This window comes from Nothoprocta perdicaria, unplaced genomic scaffold, assembly GCF_003342845.1.
Source record: "Nothoprocta perdicaria isolate Ctin4 unplaced genomic scaffold, notPer1 scaffold_381, whole genome shotgun sequence".
NCBI classification, from domain to species: Eukaryota; Metazoa; Chordata; class Aves; order Tinamiformes; family Tinamidae; genus Nothoprocta; species Nothoprocta perdicaria.
In genome coordinates this window covers 365,222-382,472 of record NW_020455623.1, presented here as the reverse complement: position 1 = coordinate 382,472, position 17,251 = coordinate 365,222, and the positions used below count along the sequence as shown (strand labels likewise).

The 17,251-nt window shown below is 44.6% G+C and overlaps 1 protein-coding gene across 1 annotated transcript; it reads left to right on the top strand.

Annotated features, from left to right (window-relative positions):
* Positions 1 to 1,966: 1,966 nt before the first annotated feature.
* Positions 1,967 to 16,868, top strand: TSPAN5 (tetraspanin 5). The gene is made up of 8 exons (XM_026044774.1): positions 1,967 to 1,993; positions 2,703 to 2,753; positions 8,122 to 8,268; positions 10,020 to 10,190; positions 12,113 to 12,238; positions 14,672 to 14,719; positions 14,838 to 14,954; positions 15,121 to 16,868. The coding sequence occupies exons 1-8, from the start codon at positions 1,967 to 1,969 to the stop codon at positions 15,184 to 15,186; spliced, it is 753 nt and encodes a 250-aa protein (XP_025900559.1). The 3' UTR covers positions 15,187 to 16,868.
* Positions 16,869 to 17,251: the final 383 nt, after the last annotated feature.

Below are 17,251 nucleotides of genomic sequence, written 5' to 3'. Positions count from 1 at the left end.
GGGTCCTGGCTGTAAGGAAGCAGAACAGGCTTTGATGGAAACAGCCGTGGGATTGCAAGCGAGCAGGGCAGGGAGATGGCTGCAAAGTGCTCTCTACTGTTTTAGGCTCCTCAAAAGTTTCTTTCATAATTGCCAGCAAATTCCAGAGTTAATCCCGGTAGGAAGCATGCGCTTCTCAGGGAGCAGCTCCCCTCTGTCAGTGGGGATTATTTACTCACAGCATTCCTATGTGCTTCATCCTCAGAGCAGGCTGTGCTGGGGCAAGCCTGGACTAAGCCTGGTTGTAGCAGGGTAGCTCAGTGGGCTCCCTAGCTCACAATCTGGGACAGATTTGCAGCTTGTGTGTATGGCTGTAAGTTACATATACGTACACATGCTCAAATACTCATTCTAGTTTTCCATGCTTATTCTGTTGGTAACTATATTAAGCTAGTTACAAAATGTCTTATCTCTCTCTAAGTTTAAAATATGTATCACTTCATAYGCAATTTATGGATTTTTGTAATTATATGGCTCTTTTTCTCCCCACTCCTGTTCTGCTCTTCCTGTTGCCTTTGGCTGTGTGAGAAAGGGGGAAAACTGTTGCTGAAAAGGTTTGACTGTGTTTACCTGACAGCAATTGGAAACYTGTGTGACTTAAGATGAAGTCTCAGATAGTCATTCCAGTCAGGAGAATTGCAGATGCTTTTCTGGTAAGCTGTAAAATCATTAAAAAGAGCACTCTTGATAAGATACCCTTTTTTGACTTACTTGGTGTATCACAGGAGGTAGTATTTTCAAATCCATCTCATAATATATAGACCATTAGGGCTGCTGAAATAGCAGCTTTTCTTACCAGCAGTTCTGTTCTTTCATCTAGGCTTTATCTCGTATTTGATCGAGCCAAACATGTGCTGGGTGTTTGGYCCTTCTCAAACACTGCTGTTCTAGGCATTGGTAGGCACCAATGATTGATTTTGTGTYGCAGAAGCAGCCAGCATGGGAGCCAAGGGGTGTTTTGGGCTGCTCTGTTGGAGCTTCCTCCTGGAGGACAATTTCTTTGCTCCTCCAGGGCTTTCTGGCCAACAGCCTGACTTGCCCATGCAGGTCCTGCACCTCGTGCTGAAGCAGTTCAGCCTGCATTTGTTAGAGGTGGCCGTCGTGTGAGCTTGAGTTCCTGGCTTGGTTCTGTGAATCAGTGCCTGAGGGGGTATTGAGAAAGCCGGGATAAATCTTTGTGGTGTAGGGTTTTTTCCTCACTACAGATCATTCATCTATGAAATTTGCATCCAAAGTATTTGGTAATATATATTTTTTTAATCCAATGAAGAATTTGATTACTTTTTATTATTATGCCACAATTTGCAGAACTACTTGTGGTATGAGCTAAAATTGCTGCTCTACGTTTGTAGAAGGAAGTAGGAATCCCGCTTTGAAGCTGTTGAAATCATTTCTGGGAAAGCTTTTCAAGTTGTCATTCCTTCCTCCTCCCACCTCATCATACAAAAACACTTTTGGCCTCTTTTGCAAAAAAAAAAAATCATTAGGATACTTAACTGTTTACACAGCTCTTAAAAGAAATGTGCTGCGCCAAAATGAATCCGGGCACTGCGCTGTGGAGAAACCGCAAGGAAAACCAGAGGCTGATGTTCAAGCAACATTGCAGTGCATGTCCTCAAACTAGACTGCAGCGAGCTTGCTTTTCAGCTGGCACTTAGGAATTAAGAGCAGGAATGAAAGCTGGAGAGCTGGACCTTAGTGATGTGGTCAGGCTCACAAAGCCCTGAAGTGCCTAGCTTAGGTTGCTTTTTTTTAAAGGAGGAGCCTTTCACTATGTTAAAACTCAAAATTACTGAAGTAGGATAGAGGTGATGAAAAATGTGTGTGRCTTTTTAAACATTAGCTGTAACTGTTAGTGCAGTGTTGGGAGAGCAGATGCTCAGGCTGCTCTTTGGGGCTCTGTGTGTGAATGGGGTGTAGGGGCGCRATGTGCTTAAGGCTTTTGAATGCAGTGGTAAAACAAGGACTGTAACAAAATTGCAGAGACTGCTGCCTGTGCCGTGGTGGTGGGGAGACGTGGTCTTTGAGGTTGCTTATTTCCAAGTCGCAGAGAAAACAAGCAGTAGAAACTGTAACTTCTCTCATGACATTCAGAAACAAAGTTATAAAATGTTCTTTGTGCGTTTGATTTCTGATTGATTCTTTTAAACCAAGATCTCCTGCAGAACACCTGGGTTGTGCTGCTAGCAGCTGTCTGTTCATGTGGACAGCATTGCCAAAACCAATAGAGAACATGTGTTCAGTGATTTCTTCTAATTKTTGTTTTTGCCTTGCCCAGGCAGGCACGCAGAAGGGAGGGGTGCAAGGACTGCTGTTCTGGGTGGGTGGCGGGCAGTACAATGGTGAAATAAACTGTTGCAGTTATCTGCCACCCGTAGAGCAAAGCTGCTGGATTGATGGCAGAATTACCAGCTTGGTGTGTGGAAGGTCCCTGCGGTTTGGGCAGAGCAGGTTGCCCCCAACTCTATTGCTTGGGGTGTGAAATGAACAGCGTGTGAAATGAAGGATGTTTTGTCCAAGTCTCAGCAGGCATGCCCCCAAACTCCTGATAAAATTGATTATCCAATGGAGAAGCTGAGGCAATGCATATGCAGGAAGGGGATTTGCATCCATAAATTCACGGTTCATACTCATTTCTTTTCTCTCTGTTTTTTTTTTTCCAGTTCCTTGGCATAGCATTTCTTGGGATTGGATTGTGGGCATGGAATGAAAAGGTAAGCGAGTTTAGCACTAAGCTTTCCCTCTCCACACACAGTTTCTAGCTTAACAGTGGTGCTTCCCTGCGGAATAAAGTCTTGCCTTGCCCAGCCTCGAGGAGAACCCAGGCACCGTGCCCGAGAAGGCCCTGGCAAGAAACCAGGGGCGACACTAGCGCCTAAAGCAGCTGGTTCCGTCCGTGYGCGGCCGAATCGGAGCTGTGGCGCTAGCGGCCTTGCCTGGAGGCCGGGCTGGCAGCGCCGCTCCACTGCGCGTGGCCGGGAATTGGGAATCGGGAGGGGTGGCTCAACACAGCTTGCTAATTGCTGCTGCTCGAAAAATACCCTCTCTCTCTCCAAGGGGAAAATATCCAAGGCAGATCTGAGCCTGACAAAGTAACTGTTGTTTTCTTATGCAAATAAAATTGTCCATGAGAGCAGTTTGCTGTTAGGAGACTGGGAAATCAAGTTGGAAACRGCAGGAGAAGGAGCCGGGAGCGGAGGAGCCTTTGTGAACCAGAGCCATGCTTCTAGTTTACTTGCTGCAGGAGTTGAGAAGGAGATAAAATATCAAGCTGGAGTCAGTTGGGCTCCTGCATGAAAAGCTTGGCTCACTAAAAGGCAATAGCTAAAACAAAAGCCAGGTTGCTTTTTAATGGAAAACACTGTGCAAGTTGCAAAATGATGCTACATTCCCTTCAGGCGGAATACCTGGCTCTTGCAGCAGAACAAAATAAAGCACCGGAGTGTTGCCACTTAAATTCAGGACATTTTTTCTATTCCAGAAATGAGTTTTTAGCTTAGAACATCCTAATGGTTCTGTGTATGTTGGATATGGAGAACTAGAAATAGCTATTCTCAGTGCTAGCAATAGGATATTGAGTGTGTGTGTGTATATATATATATGTATATACATATATATACACATATACAAGATATGTTTTTTATTATGAAACATAAACTATATGAAACTCATGTTACTAGAATAAGTCTGAAAGGATGCACTGTGATCTTTTTAAATATTAGCGATGATGTAAAAACACATCTGATTTTCCAAATGTACTCGCAGAGCTTTTGCCTAAGCCCCAAATAGTGGCTTGCTGTATTTAAGTGTAGCTTCCAAGAAAGGATTTCAAAAATCTGACATTGTTTCAATAGCTAGCACAAATAGGTCTTTAGAGCGAATGAACTGATAAAAGGAAGATGACTATAGTCTAGTGTTCGAAATTGAAAATRTACCAGCGCTACAGCCAAAGGATGTTTTGGTGGAATGATGGCGGGTGTTAGGCTTTAATATATTCCCTGGTGTGAAAGGGGGCTCATTTCCTATGAGAAATGTATTCAGTTCATAACTGCTTTTAGCCAGAAGGTAAAACTCTTGTTTTTACTTGAAACCAGGGCATTTATTATCATGTCATCTTAAACCATTTTTAATCAGATCCTGAAAGTGGGAAAAGTCACGTTGTTCTTAACAGAAGCAGGAAAAAAACACATCTTTGACTGACTGTCTTAGTCTGTGGATGTATCGGCCACAAGACAGCGTGGATACAGCTCAACTGTAGAGCTCAGGAGGAGTGCAGAGAGGCTGGTTCTTTTAAACACTTTTAAAGAAACAAATTCCCTGTACAGTCCTACAACCTTCCATAGTGCCTTGGGAGCAGTGCGGGCAAAAAGAGCTCCCTTGTCCCAGGGTGCGTGATGGGGGCCCGCACGAAACCCAGGCTGTTGGCACGCACCGAGGAGCAGCACCCCCAGGTGCACGGGCATCCCGCACGGTGCGTGGCCCCGCTCCGTGCTCGGGCACACCAGCCGTGCCCTTGGAGCACTGCAAGGGGCTTTCTCTTCCAAGACCGTGAAAGAGGGCTTTTAGAAGGAAAGATCTTGTGGTTTTAGGGTGTTTTAAGTAGAAGGTGAGAGAGCCAGTTAGGGGGGAAAAAAATTGCAAATCTATGCAGAATTTGTTGATGCAGTGTCTAAACAAGCTTTTAAATCATGTTACCAGTGATTCAACATCTAGAATGTAAAAATGTAGTTATGACTTGCTTGCATTTGTTCCCCTGTTGAACTGTGCTTTGCCTTGATGGAGAAGCTAAGCTAGTTCTCCTCCTTTACAAAACAGTTGGAAAATGAAGCACTGCCACTCTTGCTGTTGGCTGTGGGAAATGCAAAAACAACACAAAATTAAGGAAGCCAGTTGTTTAAATATTCCCCCATCATTTCTGTTTTTCAGAGACAGAATTCTGGAACAGGATTAATTTGGCTATTTCAATGACTATTGTTCTGCCCCTGCTCATTCAGATGCGCAGCATGGGGAAGCTGCGGGGATTTTGTGCCTATGAAAGTAGAGAGGCAATTTAAAATAATGCAGTTGGAAATTCCTTTATTTTCTCATCTCTCCCACATGTTTCTGTGAGCTCGTGATTCCAGGTCCTGTGGATGAGACTGTGGAAAGGCTTTGTTCCCCACCACGCTGCTTCCCCCAAGGTGTCTCTGAAGCCGAATACCTTGAGTTTTCATGACGTGGGAAGCTGCTCAGAGGTGCTGCTGTGTTGTAGATTCACTAGCCTGCAGTTGTGCCTGTGAGGTGCCTGCCTCTCTCTACCCATCAGAACCTCTTGGATAGAGCCAAACACGTGTCAAAAGCAAAGGGACTTTTCTGTTACTTCACCGTTGTTGATGTTTAGTTCGGTTATGGGTGGTGCTTTAGTTCCTTCATTGCCCTAGACAAACCGTGACTTGGTGTGGATAAAAGTTTAAATAATAGCTTGGGTGCTGTAACATACTGCAGGCAATGGAGGGYTGGGGAAAAGAGCAAACAGATGAGCTGGAGGCTGGCCAGGGAACACGTCCTATTAGCTCTCCTCGTGGGACTCCAGCACAGCCCTGGACTGATGCCACGATGGGAAGGGAAGTATTAGAGTGTGTAGCCCTGTAGAAACAAAGTGTTTACTGCCAAATAAAGAGTATACTCAGACCTAAACTACCAGGCAAGGGATGCACGTGKGCCCCAGAAACACAACGCTGCGTTTGTAGCGAGCATGACTTTAAAGGGTTTACAGATTTCTGCTTAGGTTTTGTGCTCCTGTGACGAACCAGTGGGCAAAGACTCCCTGTATGGTATGTGAGCAGCTACTCGGTGCGAGGATTTGGAGCATGCCACTAGAGAGGCGAGCAAGGGAGATTCCTGATCCTGTGCTCTGGCATCCCTGGGAGAAAGTTGGGATGAAGGTGGAACTGGCCATTACCAGAGTGCTGTACAACTCTGTCAAACTTGTCCCAGAAATGAGCAGTTCTAACCATGGGGGACAAAAAAGGCCCCTGAAACGCGAACTGGTTGGAAACATAGGTGCTTATAGGGCTGTATATTTAGTTCTTTATAGCAGTATAATATGAAAGAATATTTCTCAGTTATTGCCCAGCTGTGTGAAGCAAAATATGATTTGCTTTAGAGTGACATGGCTGTTTCTGTGCAGGCAGCTTATTTGTAGGTGTCCAGAAAGAAGACAAGCCAGGAGGATGGCCGGGCAGGAAGCAGTGATCTTGCAGCAGAGCAGCCCTGTGCGCCCCTAGTTGTAACTGTGACGCCTTCCTCGTCCTTTCTGCTGGCTCTTGTTTTATTGTCTTCAGCCCTGCTGCTGGCTCTTGGTTTATTGCCAAGGCCTCGCTGCCCATCGTATGTCCCGAGATGTCCGTGTCTGGAATGCTGATAAGCTGGGATGCAGGGAGCACGCAGAGGCGCATGAGCTGGAGCTGTGCAGTGTGCATTGTATGTGACCCTATAAACGGGGCAACACTAAGTAGCTAGAAAGAGAGACTTAAATGACTCTTTGTTCTTTAGGATTTTCTTTAGTTTTTATGTTTTAGGAAAGAAAACATAATACAGAGGCAATATGTTTCTCTAGTGACTGTTTTGATACGTTTTGATATACCAAAGTGCATTAAGATATAGCAAACGCTAAAATAGACATAGGAGTGTTTGCTTTAAGGCAAAATCTCCTTCATCTTACACCATCTGTAAGCATTGAAGGAAAACCTGAAAGACTTCAAAACTGGGTTAGATGTCATTATAGCAGCCTTTTTTCTCTTAGGGCAGAGCTCGTGTTTCTTGCCTCGCATATATCCAAGGCTGTGACTCTTTTGGTGATTTGTGGGTTTGATTTCATTTGTTTATTTTGGTGCTTTTTATTCTTAGCCAGAAAATTATGGTTTTGCCTTCTCTAGCATATGTAGTGAAGCAAAAGGAGTGGAAACATTGCTTACAAGTTGATTTACGTGTTAATGGCTGATTAAATCATCATTCCAACTTGGCTTGTACCACCCTACCACTAGTTTCTTAGAAATGAGCGCACGCCAACCAGTCTGCTCTGATAGTAAGGCTGCCTCTCAGCAGCATTTTGTTATATCATGCCTTTCTTTTCCTCTGGTTTGGTTCGCTTAATGAATGACAATCAGACTAGTACTGTAGGAGGAAAGGGATGAATGTGATTTTTTTATTTATTTTTTCTTTCCCATCCCTGTCTGTCAGGACACAGCCTCCTGTAGTAGGAGGAAGAGAAATCTGGCTTGACTGTCATTCAGGCTCATGGTTAGTGTTTGTACTTTAGCATTGAGACTAGCTGTCCTGTGCAAGCTCACTGGAATAAGGAAGACTTTGTATTTGCTCCTTGCCGTGATCCATCTGCTCAACATCAGCGAAACTCTGGTTAAAATGTGCTCCGAAATGAACTGGCTGCTCAGCGTTTACCAGTACCGCAGYCAAAGGGCTGCTTTGCAGGGCTAAAAACTCTGCAGGCATTCAGGGCTGGCTGTCGTGTCCCACGGCAGCGCAGGGAGATGGGCTGTAGGCTATGGCGAGTCAGCTCCCCAGAGAGCCCTTAATCTGCCTGTTAGGAGGGCCTGTTAGGAGGATTCTTGCTTTGATACTGGTTTCAAATTGTTCTGAAATTAAAGATGATGTTCTAATTATCGACTTTTCTGACCTAACATTTGTAACTGTGTGCCTGTATAAASAGTGCGTATGATGCATAAAATGTATTCCCTTGTGAGTAATAAGATAGAGTTAATTTTTGTTCAARTGTCTACCCTGACTTTCTGGCGGATAGTTTAAGTACAGATGCAGCAAAGCACCCAGTGACTTTCTTGGAAAAAACTCCATCATAAGCAAGTTTCGCTGTTCATTCCATGTGTTGACTCAGCAAATATTGTACATAATGGCCCTTTTTACCTCTTTATAGATGCCAACGTCATATTAATGGTGTTTTCTTGCGGTCCTGATGAATGCTCATTGCTGTAGAYGTCTTCCTTTTTAAAAAGAAAAATGCAAGCGGCAATTCCCGGACAGAAAACTGGGCACATCTGTTATGCCTTGGCATTGTTTCTTTTTCAGGGAGTGCTGTCCAATATCTCCTCCATCACGGACCTGGGAGGCTTTGATCCCGTTTGGCTCTTCCTAGTGGTGGGAGGAGTTATGTTCATTCTGGGATTTGCRGGATGCATTGGAGCCTTGCGAGAAAATACCTTTCTGCTCAAGTTTGTAAGTAGCCTTTGCAATTGTGGGATCTGTCCCTTATGTAGCATAAATCATATTCTATGTTTCTGCTTACCTCTATAAAGACTTGAAAATCTCTGTTGTGGGGGAAGAGCAGAGTTGTTTGGTGGCACAGTACTGTGCTATCTATCATTTTTGTTTATTAACACTTGAAGCAGCCGAGGTGCTGAAGGAGCTGCACTAGTTCTGTTCTTAAAGCTGAAAAATCATAGGAATCATAATGCGGAACTGCTGCTCTGCAGAGATAGCTTAATATTCTGCCTTTCTGACACTGAGAAACTTGTGTTAAGAATCTGTGCRTTGAGCTTGGAGTCCATAATGAGCCGCCTGTGAGATGGGGAGGGACACAACTATGCCATTGACGGGGAGCCACGGGGCGCGCGAGGGGCCCTCCTGGTACGGGRCGGGCGAGCGCGCCTTGCTGAGGGGCTGCCTCGCTCGGCCCTGCCTCCGGCTCCCTGGCTGCTCCGCGGCACCGAGGATCTACGGGAGCTGTGACCGCGAGCTCCGGGCTCAGCTGCTAGCTGGAGAAGGCCCTGCTGGCAGACAGACATACCCCTGATAGATCCAGAACACCTCTAGCTAAAGCCTCATCTTGGAGGACCGCTTCAGAGGGCAACTGGATCATCTTGAGTTTAACCCAAATTTTAAATTTAATTATAAACTCAASGTCCCTCCCTCTGCACCTACACTCCTGCTCGCAGAGACGGGCACAGCCTGGATGGTGTTAGTCTGTGTCCTCATAGCCCAGAGCTGTTAATAGACACACAGAAAGGCTTCCAGCAAAGCAACTGCCTCCAGATGACAAATCTGGCTCTCACAGGCAAGTCTTGTGGAGGGTGAAGAGGCAGTTGACAGTTACTGTTCATAAGGCATTTATAAAGCACTGTGCAATGGTTCTAGCCTGCTCTTGCCTCGCTTGAAAAGAAAATAAAGGAGAAAGAAGRAAAGCTATTGTAGCAGTTTTTTTCTTGCTCGCCTCTCTCAGCTTGCCTAAAATGAACCCATCTGCCGTACCAGAAATAGCTTCCTATACAGCAGCTGCAGGAAAAATTAAAAATGCATCTGAACAAACACAGYGAGCGCATTAAGGGAAGCTCAAAGGCGCAGTTGGGAAAGGGATGGAGCTCCAGTGTAGCAGGGGGGCCCCTCTGTGCTTTAAACCACTGTGTAGCCTCGCTAGAGATGCTGAAAGTGGCAGGTCATTAGTAATGCCTTTGGCATCCGTTGCATTTGCATTAATCATAGCAGCCTCATTTGGTTTTAATGTGGATGTGAGTCATTCCACAGACATTCCACTCTGGCTTGGTCATTAATTTCTGCTGTTACCAGTTCTTGCTTTTCATGTTTATGCAAAGCTTCTCCAATAAGGATGGCTAACGAGAAAGTCACTCAAAGTGCTTTCTTGGCACTGGAAACTGTTCCATGCCTTGAAAAATATCTCTATACAGAAACTGGAGGACTTTTAGAGAGCCCTCCATGTGGCAAGTAGGTATTTCCAGGGATGTTTATAGTGAAATCTCTTGAGAAGTCCAGGGAAGTGTCCTAGTGTAGGTGCTGAATTTGCATTTGTTGGCCTTTTATTATTTGTTAGGCATGACAAAATCAAGAATACAAGACTACAGGTCTAGTTAAATGCTATTTTTTAAATTGATTTTTTCAATTTTTTGAAAAAAAAATCAAATTTTTTTAATTGAAAATGTAAAATAATTCTAACCTGTTCCTTTTCTTCATAGTTTTCAGTGTTCCTTGGAATTATTTTCTTCCTGGAGCTCACGGCTGGTGTGCTAGCATTTGTTTTCAAAGACTGGATCAAGGACCAACTGTATTTCTTCATAAACAACAACATCAGAGCTTACCGAGATGACATTGATTTGCAAAACCTCATAGACTTTACACAGGAGTATGTAAGTTGGACTGTGTGTGTTTTATGCTTGCCTTAAAGAAATGCATACTCTATTTCTACTTCCCATCTGTCTGGTTTCTTCAAGGTACAACAAAGTCATTCTAGAATCTGATACTGTAGAATATATAGGTAACCTTTGATCTTTTCACATAACTTCTATAAACAGCACCTGTAACAGGTAGTTAATTTACTGATGTATAATTGGGAGAAATAATTATGGTAGGCAATTATTCTTGAATATGTTTAGAGGTGGTGCAAATCTACCTTTTGTTATCATCAGTCTTGTGCTCAGCTTGTTGGAGCATATTCCATGTGCCTGTCTAAGGATATCTTAGGACTTTTAAGGGGCACTTTCAGAATATTTTATTGTAGGAGCTATCACATCTAGGATACCCTTTTGCAAGCTTGGTGGAAAGCTAATCGAGTTTGAGATGGATGCTCACATCACATCTCCTTAGCAATGTTAGAGGTGAGATGCTAGACCCTGCTGCAACATGACAGAGACATGCCACTAGTGGGTTTTTTAAAAAGACTTAATGTGCTCAAGTTGAGTGGAACTGGGCCATGAATCCTCATAAGAAATCTCTAAAAGAGACTGTGCCTGTGCTTTAGGGAAGGAAAAGTGAAGCCAGAGACATGCATGCCCCTGAAAAGCTTTACCTTAGCAGTGCATAAAGACTTTTAGACACAACTTATTTTGCCATTACTTTCTGGTTTCAGTACTCTCTTGARCTATGTCCATGAAATCCTCTTTGATTTTTGGCACTGCATAGCTAGCTAAGTGGTTGAAAATATGTTTATTAATTTGTGTACATTCTGAAAATATATTAATTTTACTTGATGCTTTTGTATGCCGGGGATGGGAGGGACTGATGGCAGTGACAGGGAATGTGAGTAACAGGATGCAGTCCTCTGCGTTGGCTTTGGATGTGTTCCAGCTGGGAGAGTGCCCGAGRTCTCCCCAGTATGAGTGTAGTGGTCTGTGTGTATGTGACCAGAAGGCCACAATCCAATTTCATAGTAGACTGGCACCACATAATCAAACTTGCTCTCCTAACTGGATTAGTAGCCTTGGCAGGTAAATCCGGGACAGTGCGTGTCTGGAGGGCAAACTGCTTCTTTAGCTGGGTGGGGATAATGCTTGAAGACAGCACGTTTCAGGTATTGCAGGGGGGAAAAAACAGTGCAACATCTGCAGAGGGAATTGCAAGTCCAACACTTTTTAAATAGGATGGTGTGTGTGGTGGTGTTATGGTAGYTTATTTGCTTGCTTTTTGGCATAGAGGGATTAATTGGCCTGGAGCCTCAAGTGATGCAAATTATCAGTGCTCCTTGACATCCAATCCATTCTTCTTGTTTTCAACATGTTTTACTAGAGACTTAATTACTTGGGGTATTGACCTTCTCATTCAATTTTTGAAGAATCCTGCCTGCCTGCTCTAAAGATGATGCTATCCACATAATGTGTTAACTCAGGAAAYACCTACAGTGCATGGACAGGTGAAGATCCCCCAAACTGGGAACTGTGCTGCCTATGCCTGCTGAAGAACTGTGAGCTCTTCAGCCTTGCTGAGAACCCAGGAACCTTTAGGCTTGTCCCAATATCCAGCTCYTGGCTGTACTCCTGCTAGAGGCCGAACTTGCAGCTGTGTGGGGCTGTTAAAGCTTATCAGCTCAGCCCATGGGCTTCTCTCCACAGAGCAACATTGCAGGGTGATCTAATTAGATAGTAACTGAAGAACCACTTAGGGGCTTGGAGTGCTCCTTTTCTCCTGCTTTTCCCTTTAAAGCACAGTAGCTCCAACGAAACCAGAGGGAATCTGCAGTTCCTTTTGGAAAGCTGGGTGGCAGCAGCGATGCACGTTATTAGCGCTGAGCGTGGTTTATGCTGGAAGTGACTCTGTTCTGCCTTCTTTGTTGCAGTGGCAGTGCTGCGGGGCTTTTGGAGCTGATGACTGGAACCTCAATATTTACTTCAACTGCACCGATTCCAACGCCAGCCGYGAGCGCTGCGGGGTGCCCTTCTCTTGCTGCACTAAGGACCCTGCCGTAAGTGACAGTCAAGGCGACAGGATGGCTCTGCTGTTCTCATTTGAAATCACTGCACTAGAGTGTCGTCTTGAAGTCATGAGTCTGTCTTGTCCTCCACTATAGTGTTTTGACTTGCATTTCAACTGAAATGCAGGTTTTTCTGCAGTTAGGCAAAACTATAAGCTAACTTAAAGGCATTGGCTTGGTTGAACATACATTTTAGTTTTAGCAAATATAAAAGGCAGAAACTTTTAATGACTTGAAAGATATGAACTTTCGGTGGGACATTGTCAGGTTGTTTCATCCTCTTCCACAAAGGACAGTGGCTCCAAGATCAAGCAGCCCAAAGCAGGTACTAGGTGTTATTTAATAGAGTGTCCGCGGACTGCAGCCAGGGTGACCCAGTTTGTGCTGGATGTGGGAATGAAGGATGATCTCTGCCCCTGGCGCTCCCAGCATCAGTCATTCTTCTTGTCCCTCCTGTCCCCTGACGAGGCACTGCACCTTCTGTGAGCAGCCTGCTGKTTCCTCTGCAGTGAGCAAGTCTCCACAGCACTTTGAGTCTTCCTCAAGACTCAAAAAAAAAGATGTTTCCTCAGAAACATCTCTTTTTTAACAAGATAAGCTTGAAAGTAGGTTAGACTCGGGCATTACATTATGCATAGGATTCCCCCACCCTCTGTCCATCAGCCCACTCACCCACGCAGAGAGGTCATCATAACCCAGTTTTAAAAATATACTTGTTATAAAACCAAACAAGCGACAGCACTATAAGGTAATCCTATAAATAAGCAATCCATGCTAAACTTGTCTCTGAATCTCGGTAGGTGTGTGGTTATGTGTTCTTGGGGGAAGATGCAAGAACCAGAAACTTAAAGATAAACCTCACTCCTTTTTATTGTAAAGCAACACTCTGGATAACAGAGATAATAAAAGTCAGAGAGATAATTGTAACCAAGCTGCAACTGCTTTGATTGCAGTGATATGTGGTGATTTTTTTCCCCTGTGAAAGCAGAACATGTGCAGCTGCGCAGCCATCTGTGACTTGAGAGCAGCAGTCAGCATGGCCAGTGTTGTGAAATGTGGCTGGATGCTGGTGGTGGATGCAGTTCCCCCGTCTGAGTTAGTGCACTGGACTAGTTAACACATCCCAAGGTTAAAAGCAGAAGACCTTGTTAATAAGATAAAGGAGACATAGAGCATAAAGGATTAAGCTTAGATCAATCTATTGGACGCTTACCTGCTTTTATAGTCATGAAGTGGGTGGCTCTGCTAGCCTAAATCCTGGAATAGGAGCATTTGTCTCATAAGATGCAAATTAATCCAGGCTTGAAGGTCTTTTGAGGGAATCCAACTTGGGAAACTGATGRGAGGCCTGAAAAGAACTGGGGACACAGTGACATGGTATGTATTGACACGTTTCCTGCATGCACTTGTGGGACCCTAACTGCAGAGAAAACGGGATAGATTTTGTTCATATGACTGCTGTTTCTAATTGGTGTCTGCTGAGTGGTTTGCTTACTTAACCATTTTATTTAGTGTTTAGTACACCTGGCTAAGACTGGCTTCTTTTCTGACTCCTTTAAATAATTGTTTGCACACTACTAATATGTGAGGCAGTAACTGAATATTTTGCTGCTGTTACGGCCAACCCTGATCTCCCAGAAACTAGGAAGTGTCAACGACCAACCAAAAGTAGGAGTCCGTAGCGCTGGAGTGGCAGCTTGGACACGCGGTGGGCACGCGCTGCGGACACCGTTACGCTTCCTGCGGCCCCCTGGACCTCCTGTTCCCCTTTCACTCTCACATATGTAACTAGGCTGACTTTTTTCTGTAAGAAACCAGTGGGGGTGTTTCATACTTAGAAAGTCCRGAAGAGAGGCTGCAAGTCTGATAATGCTACCAGACTTGTGCTGTTCACTAGTGCTTATTCACTGAGGAAAATCTGCTGCAGCCTGTATTATTTCTTGTGCTTTGTGAGTGCTAAATCAGAAGCAGCAGGGAGAAACTCCATCTCTGTATGTGTCAGGCCCTGTAAGAAAGAGTAAGCAGTAGGAAAATGTATTCCTGTCTCTCTCCTCTCTAGTCTTTGGGAAGGAGCTAGATATTGTGTGTATTGATCAGCTCATTCTCTGGAAGAACTTGCAGGTTTTGCAACAGATCAACTTTTCACTGCACAGGCTGAACCCTAAAAAATATTAATAGTCACCTTGCAATGTGAATCTTGAGGCAAAACTTTGCGTCTTGCCTCAGGAGCCGAGAGTGTTTTTTGAATATGTGCTTTTGTTTGCTGAAAATAATCGATGGCACTGAATGGAAGAGGGAGGAATTATTAAAAAAAATAATATTGTGACCAAAGCTGGGGTGATGGTGTTAGATCTGGAGTGTTGGAAAAGGACATTTTGGAGATGTTTCTCATTTGCCTCTTGTTTTTCTCTCACTCTCTTCTAGGAAGATGTTATTAACACTCAGTGTGGCTACGATGCAAGGCAAAAACCAGTAAGTGTTTCCTTCAGCGTGCTGCCCGAGAGGTCTGAACGCCTCTCGCAAGAGTGGGTTGCTCTGCTGGCGCGAGAGTCAAATGTAACAGTCTCTTTCTTGCCTCTTGTCCCTCCAGGAAGTCGATCAGCAGATTGTCATCTACACGAAGGGCTGCGTGCCACAGTTTGAGAAGTGGCTGCAGGACAATCTCACCATAGTCGCCGGTATCTTCATCGGGATAGCGCTGCTGCAGGTAAACCTCCGTTCCCTGGGATTGGCTAACATGGGTTTTTAACTTCCTTTTGCTGTGTGTTTGTTAGTTTGTTTTAATACTAAAATTCTGTGTAACCTAAGGAGCTTACTTATATTAAAAGGCCTTTGTCCAGTGCTCCAAATGAATAAACTGTTGTCTCTTCCAGATATTTGGGATATGCTTAGCCCAGAATTTGGTTAGTGACATTGAGGCTGTCAGAGCCAGCTGGTAAAACTGCTGAAATAACCACACAACAAGACACTGGACAACTGAAACCCTCTGAAACCTCCAGTGTGTCGCTCCGACACCAAGCTGTATGGACATGGGTGACAGGGAAGTCTTCTCTCCCAAGCAGTCTCAACTCAAGTTGCTGATGCTGCAGTGAACTCGTGTTTCTTTGGCGGGCTGGGGGAGAGAAGAGTGKGCTGTCTTAAAATCTGCTGCTCACTGGCAACTAACTTTGTTTCAAACCACCGTTTTGAAAGCTGTTGAGCTGTGAATCTCTACTGTATTCTTGATCCTGAGTAACATGTGGACACTTCTTAAAATTGGTGTATTCAGTGGGACAGAGTTGCATTGTAGTTTGTGGATATGCTGTTTGTTCTGTGTGTCATGAGCTCCTGATAGCTGCCAAATATTCCTGAGATGGTCTCGCTGTTCACCACTCTGTGAAGGAACAATCTTGTTTCCGCAACTCAAGATAGCTACTGGCCTACACTCATTAAGCAGAAAGCAACTTTCTATGCACCTATTGTACAGTAAATGAAATTGTTTTTAAAACAAGGGAAAACTTTTTTTACACAGGCTTCCAACCGTCTCTCCGTAGTGCTTTGAGGTTGGATTCGGCAGACTGGCAGGGAGAACGGCCTCCTTTTCTCAACACCTTTCTTCCTTTCTCCACCCTTGTACTGAAGGGCAAGAAGTTTTATATTTGACAAGCAAGGGTTTTGCAGAGCCTTTGGTCATTGCCGTGCCATAGGGCATCAGCCTCTGAAGGCAAAAATGGGATATAACTGTATAAAATGTATGAAAACAGTGTGGGTGTTGGTCCAAGTGAATGATGTTCTTCAAAGAATGAACTATATATTAACAAAAACAAAACATATGTATCTGGTATGGCTAARTCTTTGATTTCTCTGGAATTAGTGTGACCTGATGTATTTGGGGATCTCACTAAGATGAGGATTTTGCTCTACTTGTGCAAAACGTCTCTAAAGGTGTTTCCTTGGTCTGCTCCTAGCTGATGCTTTGGTCTTTCTTTTTTCTTTTTTTCTTTTCCCCTCCTTCAAYTTGTTTTTACTTGCATGAGCTGTAAGAGTCTGTGACACTCCAGTGCTTTAAATTTGTGCATATGTTTTAATAACAGTCTAATTCAAAATTATTTATTGGTAAGTGCATGAGATAATGGAAAGATCATATCCCCTTCCCTTGGAAGTTGGAGAGGGAGAATAGCTTTTGGCAGAGTAAGTGATGACCTTGGGTGAAAATATCCTTGCTAAATGTGTGTCTCCCTTTGGCTGCTCTGAATGCAACAAAAAGCTTTCTCGAGGCAATGAAATAAAAGATTTAAACCAGATGTTTGGATCAGGACCAACCAAGGCAYGTGCCCTTCTGAATTGGACAAAAGATGGTAGAATTTGTAATAAAGCACAAACAGCGGAAGAAGAATTAGATCAGACTCCATCCAGCTTAGAGTTTGCRATCTTTCTTCTTTACCAAGAATGGACGTAGGCACCTAACCGTGGCCTGGCTAGTTCTATTGCACTTTGTATGAATTTTGCTTGTCGTAGGACCCTCCTCGGTGCGTGTTGAGCCAGGCCTGCGCCTGGGCAGCGCGGGAAGGGTGCGCGGCACCCTGCGCGAGGAGAAGGCCTTAGCGGGACCGGCCTCCGTGGGCAACGGATGCAGAGCCCAGGGAAGGAAGGAAGGAAGGAGTGAGCGTGTTGACTCGTGAGCGCGTGAGTTGTTTTCCCTTGCGCGTGCTGCCCCTGCCAGGAGCGTGCTCCCCTTGGAAGGTTCCTGGTAGGTATGTGGGTGTCCTGCGGGCACCYCGGGGGTCCTGTCGCCCTCCTAGCGTTGAGCAGTACCTCGTCCTGCCCTGGTCACCTCCCGCCTCTGACTCGGGCAGTCTCGGCATCCTTTGGTGTTAAAGGCCAGCCATGACTCAGAGGGGATTTTTTTAAGCCTTTGAAAGCAGTTATAACTCGCTGACCTTAATAAAGTTGGTTCCACCTCACTGCAGTGTTATGTTTTTCTTAGTCACTCCTCAGCCCGAGGAGTTCCCAGTGTTGGTTTCA